This window comes from Phyllostomus hastatus, unplaced genomic scaffold, assembly GCF_019186645.2.
Source record: "Phyllostomus hastatus isolate PE091 unplaced genomic scaffold, TTU_PhHast_1.1 phas_contig_210, whole genome shotgun sequence".
Classification (NCBI taxonomy): domain Eukaryota; kingdom Metazoa; phylum Chordata; class Mammalia; order Chiroptera; family Phyllostomidae; genus Phyllostomus; species Phyllostomus hastatus.
The window spans coordinates 33,462,746-33,476,878 of record NW_025333737.1 but is presented as its reverse complement, the minus strand read 5'-3'; the positions used below and the strand labels follow the sequence as shown (position 1 = coordinate 33,476,878).

The 14,133-nt window shown below is 48.0% G+C and overlaps 1 protein-coding gene across 1 annotated transcript in view; it reads right to left on the bottom strand.

Annotated features, from left to right (window-relative positions):
* Positions 1 to 8,615: 8,615 nt before the first annotated feature.
* The window catches only part of LOC123817205, a 42,662-nt gene continuing 37,144 nt past the window's right edge, over positions 8,616 to 14,133 (bottom strand). The window contains exons 9-11 of the mRNA XM_045836756.1: positions 13,162 to 13,290; positions 10,582 to 11,308; positions 8,616 to 10,329 (exon numbers count right to left, since the gene is read on the bottom strand). Of these exons, the coding sequence (XP_045692712.1) occupies positions 9,522 to 10,329; positions 10,582 to 11,308; positions 13,162 to 13,290 (1,664 nt within the window). The 3' untranslated portion in view covers positions 8,616 to 9,521. The remainder of the gene's footprint in view (positions 10,330 to 10,581; positions 11,309 to 13,161; positions 13,291 to 14,133) is intronic.

Below are 14,133 nucleotides of genomic sequence, written 5' to 3'. Positions count from 1 at the left end.
GCTCAGTGGATTGAGTGTGGGCTATGAACCAAAGCATCACAGGTTCAATTCCCAGTCAGGGCACATGCCTGGGTTGCAGGCCACGGCCCCCAGCAACCGCACATTCATGTTTCTCTCTCTCTCTCTCTTTCTCCCTCCCTTCCCTCTCTAAAAATAAATAAATAAAATCTTTAAAAAAAAAATAAAAATAAAAGAACCGAAATAGATTAGGGAAATTCGAATTCACTTTTCTTCTCTTTCCTAATTTCTCTCCCCCTTTCCGCAGCAGCAAAAACCACTGTGGCGTTGGTGGGTATAGTTCCAGACTCCCTGATAGTGGTTACACACCCATGCACACGCCTGGCCGCAGCTGTTTATCAGAAAGCAGCACAGGCTGAAGTGAAGGCGGAGGGCAAGGCACTGGGAAACCATTTGTGGCATTTAGTTTCTGTGCCAACAATAGTCATAAAGATTTGTGGAGTAAACTCCCTTGCTGGTAGCTCCGGGAAGTATAAACAGTGGGGAAAAAGAAAAGAGATTGTGGGCAAAACTATGCAGCTGGGAGGACTCATGGAAAACCCCCTTGGCAGGTCGGGAGGGGTCCCTCTAGCCCTGCAGCGGCAGGGCAGCCGTGGCCGAGCACCACGGTTGTGAGGGTTGCTGAGTTCAGGACTCTCCAACCACAGCAGATCTGCACTAAGAGAAGGGAGTTGGTGTGGAAGGAATGACAGACACCCTGAGACACAAAATGAGGATGTTTGGGTGGGTGCTGAGAACTCTGGACCCCCAAACACCTCTAGGGAGGTAGGTACACCGTGCCTAAGGGAAGCGACTTTCTCAGGCAAAAAAGCGCTTTGGCAGCTGAATTTCCGTTACACTTGGGCCAGGTGCCTCGCGAGCTGATGCTGATGTTCCTCACGACTCTAACCCGGACCCACCCCAGACGTGGCCCAGAGGGGACGTCCTGTCCCGGAGGAGACAGCCTATAGGTGAAAGTTTCAGCACCTCATCACTGTTTACTGGCAGAGCCTGGGGAGCAGCTGTGGCAATGCACTAACAATGTTCCACAAAGGAGGATGGAATACAAGGCCTGATCTGCCTGAAATCCTGGACACTCAGCTGGGATTGAACGTGTTGATCCTGGGAGGTGCTAATTCCGTGTTGGGTTTGGCTAATTGACGCCTGGACTCAGCAGGGGTCAATAGTTAATGCGTTTGAAATGCCTTTACTTCCTTGGCATCTGCTAGAGCCTCGGGACTCAAAATGTGGCCTGTGGACCAGCAGCTTTAGCACCGCTGGGAGCTACTTCAAAACGCAGAATATCAGGCTCCACCCCAGACCTTGTGAAGCAACATTTTAGCAGGATCTCCGTGGGATTCACATGCATGTAACGCAGCACAGTTTGAGAAGCACCGTTTTACAGAAAGGGGCCCCAAGGTTCTCAGAGATGGAGCTGCTCTGGGCAACATGCTTCTACACCACCCCCGGCCCACAATCCACCTGCTAGTCAGTTAGGGGTCCCTGAAAATCCAAAGAATATTCCTGGGCGATCCTTTCTCCTTTGAATGAGTTTCCCCCTCATAGCAGTCCGTGTCGTCGGTGTGGACATTCTCAGCTTTGCAATGACGACATGTTCCCTCTTCTCAAAGTTGCTTTTTTGTGAAGGTTTCCTGGGCTACTGCCTGGAAGACGTCTTCCTTGCTGTTAAAAATGTAAAGCACAGCCCTAGCTGGTGTGGCCCAGTGGAGTGAGTGGGAGCCTGGGAACCACAGGGTCGCCAGTTCAATTCCCAGTCAGGGCACATGCCTGGATTGCAGGCCAGGTCCCCAGTAGGGGGCGTGTGAGAGGCAACCACACACTGATGTTTCTCTTCCTCTCTTTCTCCCTCCCTTCCCCTCTCTCTAAAACTAAATAAATAAAATCTTTAAAAAAAAATGTAAGGCACAACTGCAGGTTTTTCTAATAGACTAAAGAAAGCAGATTCAACCATCAAACTGCCGTGCACATAGACGCTGTAGCACTGCTCCGTCCTGCCGGCACCGGGCCCAGGACCCGCATCAGCCCACTTCTGCAGAGGCTCTTCCTCACGGAGGGAGAAACCGTCCCCCGACTCTCTCTCCGGAAACGCTCCTGATCGTCTCCCCGTTTCAGGCAGGTTGCAGACACCTTCTGCTCTCACCACGGTTCTTTAAAATCAGCTGACGTTGTTACCTGGGTAGGCTCACGCTTCAGAGCTCAGCTGTTCACATCAGAATACACCAGGCCAAAAAAAAAAAAAAAGTTAATAAAGAGGCTACAACAAAGCTTCGCTTTCTGGGCGTTCGTAAGGCTTTCGGTCTGGGGATATGTCCTTGGCGGGCCTGCACCCTCTCGGACTTGGGTCCTGTCATTGCTGGGCGGGGAGGGGCAGACCACGACGACAGACTGGACGTGTGCAGCCCAGGCTCCCGTTGCACCAGCTTCTGCTGTAACGTTAGCGCGGTGCTCGCGGGGTGGCCCCTGCGCCCTGTGGACTGTGGGTCAGGGGCCCGCAGACGTTTTCACTGAGAGGCCGGAGCGTGAACGTGGCAGTCTCTGTCAGGCGGAGTCTCTGCTGTGATTACGCAGCTCTGCCCACGCAGCACAAAACCAGCCAGGGACGGTGCATAAATGCACCACGTGGCTGCCTTCTGAAAGACTCCACATGGAGGACAACGAAATGTAAATATTACCTGATTTTCTCATGTCACAACACATCACTCTGCTTCAGATTTTTTCAGCTGAACCCAAACGGGTAGTGGGCTGGGTTTGCCCCATGGTCTGTAATTTGTCATCTGCTTGTGGAGAGAACTGGGAGGTTGTTCTGAGAAACAGGGCAGGTGTCACACATGACGCCTTGACTTCCTCTATGGAGGACAGCATTGGGTCACTAGGCCCACTTACGAAATACACCCTGCCTCTTGACCCAGAGGGGGAGAGAGTGAGAGAGCGAGAGGGAGAGAGGGAGAGAGAGGGAGAGAACACGCATTTCTTCATGGACTAAGTCTGAGCCCTGCACAGGGTAGAGGACCCAGAGCTCCTGCACAGTGTTTCTGGGGCTCAGGGAACCTGACGTTCCTGAGACCAGAGGATCGGAACATTCAGAAGGGGCTCGGAGACGTTGACAACCATTCTTGCATGGGTTCATGCAGTCAGTACTAGGAAGCTCATCTTGTACCAGGTTCTGGGCTTGGTGCTGGTCACATAAATGCAACACGGTGTCTGGTTTGGAGGAGCTCATCGCTGACCAGCATACTCACAGACAAGAAGACAATTGTGCTTCTGGGAAGTGAAAGGAAAGGACAATGCAGGGACCCTGGGCACCAAGGAGACGCACAGCTGAGGCCAGGGGAGGTGAGATTTATCCTTCAATGGGATGATGCCTGAACCGAGTCTTATTAGTTACTTAATTTTTAAATAATTTCAACCTTCCTGAAAGGGTAAGTATGTGGGTGGATAGTAATGCCTATTGTTGTATAAAACAAAAAGGACTCGCCTGGCTGGTGTAGCTCAGTGGATTGAGCGCGGGCTGGGAACCAAAGTGTCCCAGGTTCGATTCCCAGCCAGGGCACATGCCTGGGTTGCAGGCCATAACCCCCAGCAACCGCACATTGATGTTTCTCTCTCTCTCTCTCTCTCTCTCTCTCTCTCTCTCTCTCTCTCTCTATTCCTCTCTTCCCTCTGTAAAAATAAATAAATAAAATCTTAAAAAAAAAACAAAAAGGACTCTTAGAGATTAACAGTATGTTTGTTCAATTATTAAATAAGTAACAACAACAGCAAAAAAAGGCAGAAATGGGCAAAGGAATGCAAATCCCTAGCGTACCTGGGGACGTGGTAAAGGTAATAATCCACATTAGATAGGATGTAGCAGGCCAAAAATGCATGTCATAACTTCTAAGGTAACCCTTATACGACTGGCAAAAAATGAACTAACATGCAAGTGAGGGCATGGCGGTTTATCAACACTCGACTAGTCCAGAAGGAGGAGGGAAAGTGGAACATAAAATACACGGGCCAACTATAAAACAAATAGCGAAGGATACGTCCTCTATGAGCATGAACCCAAACACCTCAGTAATCACACCAGATGGAAATGGACTCCGTGCCCCGATTAAAAGACTGGGACGGACACCTGATGACGGAAAAGAACGAACCAGTGTTGGAACTGGAACGACCCTGACTGGTGTGGCTCCGGGGGTGCGGCAGCATGGCTGGTTCCATTCCCAGTCAGGGCACCGGCCTGGGTTGCAGCCAGCTCCCTGGTTGGTTGGGGGCCTGCAAAAGGCAACTGACTGATGTTTCCCTCCCTCTCTTCCTCCCTCCCTTTACCTCTCTCTATAAATAAATAAATGGCATCTTAGAAAACTCAAATATATTCCATTTAAAGGGAATGCACATTAAATATATGGACACAGAAAAAAAGAAAGGAAAGTTATAAAAACACTATGTAAATGTTGACGCCCCCAAAATGAATCCCATGCAATTGCAGTAATAACAGATGGACGCCCCCCGCCCAGGACTCACCCAAACATTTCTATTGATTGTACAGCCCCTGCTTTAGACGCCCTTGAACTCTGCTCTGGCTCTGCTCTGCTCAGAGAGTGCCCTGCTCATCGCTCTCTGGCCCAGGCAGGGGGGCACTTCTGCCCCAGCCCACCAGTCAGTACACAGCCCGCTCTGCTCCCCTCCGCAGACCCCACTGTCTGTAGTTTCCAGGAAAGTTACTCTTCAACCTCCAGCTGAAAGGCCCGGATTCCCCTGCGGGAGAGGAAAGCTCGGGAAGCGCAGAGCTGCTGGAGGATGCGCTCTCTTCCTCCCACTCCCCTGACACCCGCGCCCGCGCCCGGGAGGATGGGATCGGACGAGTTCACGGTGGCTGGAGAGAAGCCGAGGCCGTGCGGAGCCCGGCGTAGGGGCCAGCTCGCCCGGACCTCCAGTCCGGGAGCCGCGGGAACGGTCCCTGTATTCCCCCGCGCCCAAGAGACTCGCAGAGGTGGGGTGGTGCCCCTGGCGCTCGCTCCCCGCACTGAGCAGGATTGGGGCGGGGGGGGTCTCCCTGAGTCAACGAGGACAGACAACCCTAGTTACCTCTGGGTGCCTAGCATTGCTTTTACTTTTTTTTTTTTTTTCAGTAGAAGTTGAGCAAAATGAATCAAGAGTGTTAGAAACAAAAATGTGTTCGGAGCTTAGCAGGGCCCAGAGCTCTGGGGGCCGTGATCGCGGGAGGACCCAAGACCTGTCCCGCCTGGACCACCGACCTCGGGGGCTGTGGGGTCCTGTCCCGGGTCCACCCCCTCCCCAGGACCCGGGAGCCAGGCTGCCCCGAAATGAGGGAAAGGAGAATTCCACCACTGCCCTTTCGGTGCCGTGGCTCTGACTTCCACAACACGCCCGGAGAGAAGACTGGATTCGAACTTGGATTCCACCCACGGTGGGGCCAGCATGGGTGAACCCCGGAGCAGGGCAGGCCTTGGGGCTTGCATCTAAAGAAAACGGAACTGAGTCTTGGGATCTTTCTGCTCCTCCTCCCTTCCTCCCTTTGCTTGTTTCCTCCCCACTTAGCTCGCCCGCTCCTTCTCTCCCCCCTCCGCCCCTTTTCCCAGCCATAGGCCTTTGGTTCGGGCCGCGCCCCTTCTCTGGCCTCCTACAGGGCTGGCCCGCGGGGTTCCAGATGCACCAGCTTCGCACTGGGGCCCTCTTGGACTCCCTCCCCCAGATCTGCCTTCGTGGCTGGGCCGCCCTGTTGTCCCTGGTGAGGGAGAAACAAGGGCTGAAGCAGCTGGTCACCTAGGGGCACCCAGGCCCACCCAGCTCCATCTTCTCCTTCCTACTGTGCTTTCCTTGGCCAGCCCCCTGGGAATGCCGGAGCATTACCTGTTCCCACATTTCATCACATCCCCAAACAGGTCGCCCCTCCAATTACCTACACAAAGGTCAAGCCAGTCACAGTGATGACCATGTGATTGGGGGATTTGCAAGAATGAGCCTTTCTTCTAACCCAGCCTGGATCCCCTAGGGTATGCACAGCCCAGTCTTCCCAGGGAAAGCAAGCAACATCCCACCACTGAGTGCAATACTTGGTGGGAGCTTCTGCACCTGCCTTTACCCAGGAAGAGGAAGTTCCTTTTTAGTCCTAGTTGGTTGTGTGTGTGTATCTTCAATGCATGTCAAATAGCATTAAGTGCTTTTTCTGCATTCATGGAGACAATTATATCGTTTTTGTCCTTTCATCTGTTGATGTGCTGGGTTACATTCGTTGATTTTCACAGGTTAAACCGAACCTCGCATTCTTAGGATAAAACTGCGCATTCATCTTAACACAGCAGCGCACCGCAGTGGTGCAGCACTGAGCCCGCACCCCGGGCAGTCCCTGCTTTCACCATCCCCCGCCACTCAGAGGCAGCCGACTTGTTAGAGCTTGCAGCCGTAACCTGCTGCGGGGCTGTGTTGGCCTCCGCTGGGAGACAGCACCCACAAGGCTGGGGCTCCTCTGACTGTTCATCGTTTCTTTCTCCCTTCTGGTCCACACCGTTGATCTGAGTCCCAGCTTCCTCCCCATCACTGTTGGTTCCCTGTACGTTTTCCTTTATTTCACTTAGCATAGCCTTCATGTTTTTCATCTCATTTGCGACCATATTCAACCAATTTTGTGAGCATCCTGATCACCAGTGTTTTGAAATGTGCATCTGATAGGTTGGCTATCTCTTTGTCGTTTAGCTGTATTTTTTCTGTAGCTTCGATCTGATGCAGACTCCAGCCCTCCGGGGTCTGTGTGCTGTGGATGCGGCACACAAATTCACACAGACTACCGAGTCCTGAGGAGAAAAAGGGATGTCATGGCCACTCCCTCAAGGGGAGAGAGCTCCGACCCTTGCCCAGACAGGCTTTTATTGCTTTCCAGTCACATTACATCAAAGAAGGTTCTCAGTATTTCTAGATTCAGTTAAGTGATTACTTCTTACAGATGACAAAAAAGGAGAACAAGCTGCAAATGCAAGGGAATGATAAAAATGATTGATGTGGTTACATTTCATCCTTGGGACGGCTTAGCACAGACTTAGGGAGGTGCTTCAGAGATACACACTAAACACCTGCAGTCTCAACTCAGGGTGAGGGAGTTTTAGCAAAAGCAAGTCTCATAGCAGCCTGGGCACAATGTGGACCTGGTTCCCCAGGGAAAGCTGATCTGTACACCTGGCTCCTGTGTGCCACCTCATATTGATTGGTTTTCCGGATCAATACTGGGATCTATTCTTTCATTTGGGCCATTTTTTTTTATCTTGGTTCACTTGTTACTTACTAAAGGACAGAGCCTTAGGTGTTCACCAGGGCAGGGCAACCCATCTCACTGCGTTGTGACACTGTGTGTGGGGGAGGGGTCCAAGAGGGAACAATGGCACTTGTTCTGCTCTCTGCCGGCTTTCAGTCACTTCCCCTGCCACCCACAAGCAAATTGGGCTCTGTCTGTAACAGGGTGCAGCTAAGGGGGTGAGGGGCAAATAGGGATTTGTAGTAGGCTCCAGAACTCAGGGTATTCAGGAAATATTAGAGAAAAATATATATGATGTCTTTTACCTCCACAAGTCTGAGCTGGGGGATGGGACACATGGAGCATGGCCTTTGAGAGCTAACCTCTGACATGGTCATTTAACAACATGTCTATACTTTTAACTGGTTTCATGGATATGTTAAATAGCTGTGGCCATGCCTCGAGCCAGGGGGATGGGAGTGACTTCAACCCAGGATGTAACTGGGAGGCAACGTCCCCTGGTTATAGCGCCTGCGTGAGAGCTTGAAGATGACTGGCTCCATGCCATGGGGCCACGCCTGCACAGACTTACTATAGCAGCCCAGTAAAGCTGGAAGAATACAGGAATGCTGGCTGGTATAACTGATGTAGGAGGAGTGGGGAATGAGGCTGCAGAGGAAGACTGGCATGGGGATTTAAACCCAGGCATGGCGGCCACACCAGAGAGAGGACCAGAAGGGTTTGGGGTGCTATCATTTGGCCACATGGCTTAAGCAGCAGGAGAGACATTGCAGGAAGGGGAGAAAGAACTCTTGCTGGTGGGTTGAGAAGATGCCAGATGGCTCTGGATTAACTGCAGATTGAGGCAGCGACACAGTGGATGATGCTAGGATCAAGGAGCTACCTGAACCACGGACTTCTATTCCTTCTACTGAGATACGGTACCCTGGACTGGGCAGAGGGGAGAAGGAAGGACTGTGCATCTGTGGGTATTCTAAAGGATTTTAGTATTTTAATGAAGACATTAAGTCATTACTCTAAGTCTATATAACTTTTAAATACATAATTCCTTTGCTTTTCACAAATCTCTGGCATTGAGAAACATCTTTCCTCTGGCGCCAGGCAAGACGAACCTAGTAGGTAGGGGTTACCCCACTCCCCCAGGTCTGTTCTAAAAGATTTCTGGTGCTGATTCCAGGGTGGGTGGGTTTGTGTGCATTCTAGAACCCTGTGGGTCTCTCCAATGAACTCCCCTGTGAGGTTGGGAGTTTCTCCCGCTGCTGCCTCAACCCCCACCAGTAGTTTCAATCAGAGGCTTTGAGGCTTTATTTCCCTGTGCTGGAGCCCTGGGTTGCAAGGTCTATCTCATTCTGATAGGGGGCTTAAGACTTAGAAAATTTTAGCTTAAGGCAAATAGCCATAAATCTAGCAAGTATTGTGGATGTTAAGCTCTTTGTTTCAGAAACTACAGATAAGGCCCATCTGGCGCCTGAGAAAAAGCGGCCGGCCTCCTGGGGTGCTGGCTAGAGATGACCGCCTGGAAACATCCCTATCTGGAAGAGCAGGCGACTACCCCTCCCACTTGGAGACAGCTAACTGCCCAGGATAGAAGTGCTGCAGCTGCAAACTTCAAGGACTCTTGACTCACTCCTTCTGTCTTCCCCAACCCCCTTATAAAAGATCTGGCCAGGAAAGAAAGGGGAAGATGGTTTGTTAGGGTATGAACCCGCCATCTTCTCAGATCGCCAGCCATCTGAATAAAGTGCCCATAAAAGATTCAATCACTGTCATTGCTTATTGGATTTGGTAGTGGCAGGCAGCCTGAACGCTGGTCTTTTCTGGTCACAGTTCCACAGTTGTTCCGCCCAGTAAGTATATCTGCACATGGCTGTGCAACAGCCCACTCCACCAGCCGCTACCTCACTGGTCTTCCAGCCGCCCCCTTGTCTTGAGTCCTCTCTGCCCGGCTGCCCATCTCCATCCCTTCTACTGGTCTGGATGAATATTTCTTCCTTAAATCCTTGGTTGTCAGACTTCCATACAGTTTGATTTTCTGTCACTTCTGGTTGCTTTTTTGTTTTAAAATTGTTGTCCTTCTCTTGGTTGTGCAAGGAGGCACAGTGTGTCTACCTATGCCTACATCTTCGCCAGAATTCTGAAGGCAGTTTTTTTATAAGGGTCAATTGTTAGAAATAATGCTTGTATGATGCAAATGAGTCATTCCTTTTCTGAAACTATGACAGAGGGAATATTTTGTCTCCATCAACTCTTCTTAGTTTAGCATCAGAATATACAGATGTTTTCTGGCCCTGGAAGCCAGACAGAGCAGAAGATTGTGAAAAACAGCTGGCTGAGCTGACCATGGATTGATCCCAAACACAATGTTTCTTTCCAGGCCTGAAAATCGACGGATACTGTCCAACACAATGTGATTGCCTGTGACATCTGATGCATTTTTGAATTCTACGAACAGATAGGATTCCTCATTGGACTCAGGACATTTTCTCTTCCTCACTGGTATTTGAAGCTTAGATTTACATTCTTCTATATCATTTTCTGTGCTGCAAAGCACAGCAATATCCTTGTAGGAATAACCTTGCTTTAAGAAAAACTGGCATTTCTTTCTTATATAAGCCACCATTTCATCCAAGTCCAAGCACTTCTTAATCTTACACTTGCCTGGCACACCTTGAGCCCATCCGGCTTCATGGGGTATCTGCAGAAACTCGGGAGGGATGTTGGGTGGTGGATTTTCTCTGACCTCGTGCATTCTTTCCTGTAGGTAGTTGGCTATTTGACCTGCATTGCGGACCACTCTAGTGAGCTTTCCTTTTGGATACTGGTTTTGGAGACAGGGGAGGCCACTGTTAACCGTGTGACTAGTCTGAAAGTAGTCCAGAAAGATCCAGAGAATTCCTGGATGACCCTTTCCTGTCTGAGTGATAGCTTTTGCTTTCTTATACCAGTTCCCATCTTTAGTGCGGAAATTCTGAGCTTCATCAATGATGATGTGTTTAATCTTTTTGAAGTCAGTTATCATGAAGGTTTTCCGGGTAACTGGGTGGCAGATCTTTTTATTACTGTAAACATTAAAATTGAAAAAATAAAAAATCATATATATGAACAGTTAAAAAATTAAAATGACACACTCAGATTTCCTTCAAGTATATAAAGGAGGAAAGTTACCCTATCATACTCCTGTGTACACAGGACTGTGGTTATGCATCACTTTACCATCCTACTCTCAAGGAGCAAAATGATTTGACTAGAGGGAGGTAAGGAATGAATTCAGACTGAACCTCATTTGCTGACAACAAGATACAACTGCTTACCAGATAAAGTCCCTCAAAGGCTGGTTCTCACAAACATAGAGAATTTCATCTTCCTCACAACGAAACACATTCTTGATCTTCTCCATAATCTTCATGGCTATGATGGTCTTCCCTGTGCCGGGTAAGCCGTGGATAAAGAATTTTGGGGTATTGTGAAGGTTTTTCGAAATGATCTCATACTGTTCGGCTGTGAGCAGATTTAAAATCTCACAGCCGACCTGGTCACTCAGGAAAGACTTGAAGCCCAGTAAGACAATCACCAGGGAGTGCAGCAAGGTTTCCATTTGCTGGGTGTCTGCAAGGTTATAGGACTCCGGGTAGTCAATCAGAGAGCCTCCTGAGCCTTCACAGGGCTCTGCATCGCTGTCAGGACTCATCTGGAGGACCCTGGGCGTGACACACAGCCTCCCGGTGTAGCCGCCCGTGTTCACCAGCTTCTGCTTCAAAGTAAAGGCTGTGTCGGTGCAGTACCGTTGCCCGCCTGCATCCTGCCCCCTGAGAACCGTATAGAGGATGGGGGCGCTGTTCTGTGTTACCAGCAGAGCATCACAGATGACTCCTGGCTTCTCTGGCAAGTTCAGGTCCACAGCCCAGCTTCTAGAAAGGATCAAAATTCCCGGGGAGAAAGGATGCATTTGCTCGTTTATTAACTCCTCCAGACCTTCATGCTCTGAGGATAGTTCCTGCCACAGGGATTCAGGTTTATATTGCAAACCTTCTGATGGCACTAGATATGGAGGGAATTATAAATTTGAGGTCAGTATATTTATTTTATGATTAATTATAATTAATAAAAAGGAATTCTTATACTTACACTCAATTGTAATTAGTCTTATGATAAATTAACATTTTTTCATATATGTTCTTTTGTAAATATTCTTTTATAATAAAGGGAAAGAAGTTTTGAAAACCTGGCACAGTGTCTCTAAACCTATGAGCTCATTATGTTTATGACCTTGAGAAATTCCTTTGTTTCTCTAAGAGGCTGCTCTGTTATCTGTAAAACAAACAAACAAACAAACAAACAAAAACCATATTTCCTATGGTGAAGAATAAAGAAGATAGCATACAATACCTGGTTCATTGTAGCTGCTTGGAAAATGTTACTTCTGTTCCCCTTCCTACTCTCAAAATATTTGAATCTCAAATTTTCTCTGAACAGACCCCATTGATGGAGGTAGAAGGAGCCCTCCCAGGAAGAAGGTGCTCATTAAATACTTGCAGAGAAGGTGGAGCTACGTTAAACCATTTGTTAGCAGAGAATCTCCTGTAGTCCCTGACTGGGAGGCCGTGAGGTTAGTTAGGCCCTGAGCTACCTCTCTTGAAGCAAAACTCTGGCATCACTCACAGATCAAGGTGAGACTGCACCCATCCCAACAGTCTCCCTCTGTCACTCGGGAGCAAGGAACAATTATGTGACACAAGAATAAACTTACACTGGAGGGGTCTAAACAGGCACTGTCCCTGGTTCTGAAACAAAATTTTGTCCTGTCAGACACAATTGTTTTTCCTAAGCCTGAAATGAGTTCATAATTGACCTGCATTTTATTTAGTATTACAGCTTGATATAATGTTTATTCTTTTTAATATTCATAACAAGCACTCCTCTGGAGAATATGGCAGAGGCGGGGAATTTTTTGCTCTTGGTGCAGTGCATGCCTCTAGTTCAACTACAGTATCCAATCTGGATAAACATCAAAATCATGTGAGTAAGCTTGATAAAAATACACATAATGAGATATCCCATATTCTAATTTATTGAGTCTGGAATGAGTAATCAGGTGTATGTACATTTTAAAAATATATTTCAGCCTTTGTTTTGCTTAAAGACTTTATTTATTTACTTTTAGAGAGAGAGGAAGAGAGAGAGAGAGAGAGAGAGAGAGATAGAAACATCAATGTGTGAGAGATACATGGATTGGCTGTCTCTCACACACCCCCAGCTGGGGACCTGGCCCACAACCCAGGCACGTGCCCTGACGGGGAATCCAGCCGGGGACCTTTGGGGTCCCAGGCCGGCACTCAATCCATTGAGCCACACCACCCAGGGCAGGTATCTGTACATTTCAAAATAACCAGAAATATCTATGATCAGTGTATTTTGAGAATTCGAAGACCAAAAGTCTTTAAGGGCATTAATAGTCCTGGATTCTACATGTGGTACTGCCTCAGCCAGTGGGGTCAGTGAGGGATCACTTCTAAATTATTCATCACCACTGTACTGGTAGCATTGTCATCTGCTACACATAGGTTTGCAGAGTATACTTTCCAAACTTTTTAAAAAAGATTTTATTTATTTATTCTTAAAGAGAGGAGAAGGGAGGGAGAAGGAGAGGGAGAGAAACATCAATCGGTTGATTCTCACACTCCCCTAACCAGGGAGCTGCCCATCAATCCACCCATGTGCCCTGACTGGTAATCAAACTGGCCACTTTTCAAATCTCAGGATAATGCCCAACCCACTGAGTCACAGCAGTAAGGGTTACTTTCTGGATTTTCAAACACAAGCATCACTATTTACATCCCCTTATCCCAGCACAGAAACTGGCTGGTGTCAAGTAGGCAAACCATAATTGCTACCTGGAAATAAAAGTCGCTGGAGATCCTCCTTATGTTCCAGGCCTTTCTTGGAGTACACTGGTCTGCTGAGAGGAGGCCCGCTAGACAGACTCAGCTGAGATTCAAAGTCTTTGGACAAGCGTACAAGATCTCAAGAAAGAGAGAAAACATGTTATCCTGACATGTTAGTTCATCTTTTCACGACTGAAAGACCTCAGCAGGAGGTGTATTCTCTGACTGTCCGGGTGGTGCGACTTGAGAGATGACAGCAAGGCAACGCCCCATTCACCTTGTGGAGACAAGTGCGTTTACTGCAGATGGGGGTTGCCAAAACCCAACAATGAAGAGACATTATTTAGAAGTTTGAATGTGCTTCTCGTTCAATATAATTCTTCACTCTCTATGTCTAGATAGCATTTTGTTTCTACTTCTTGTTTTGGTATGTAGCACATTCTTTTAGTAGACATGTATGTACATGTAGTTTATTTCTGTGGTGCAAATATTCCCGCCATGGACAATTTCAAGCTACCAGTGTGATATTGCTAAGTGCGGAGTTGGGAAGAAACGCACAGTAGCACACATTTTATAGTATTTCCCCAGGCAGATAAAACAGATGCAAATAACCTCACAAGCAAAGAGTATTAAAATGTAGTAAATAATGAGGCAGTAGCGAGTTTGTATTTATTACACTTGTTTTTAATATAATTGTAAGTTTATATAACAATTTTTGATAAGGACGATGTTTAACAACTGGCTCATAAAATTTCTGAAATTTTATTTTAAAATTTTATGTATTGATGCTTAGAGATTTGTTGTTTCACTTATTTATGCATTCGTTGGTTCATTCTTGTATGTACCGTGAGCAGGGATTGAACCTGCAACCTTGGTGGGCTGGAACACCACTCTAACCAATTGAGCTCCTCAGCTAGGGTGAAATTTTAATAAATGACTCCCGAAGCAGTAAGAGCTACTACAAGGCAAGCATTCCCCCAA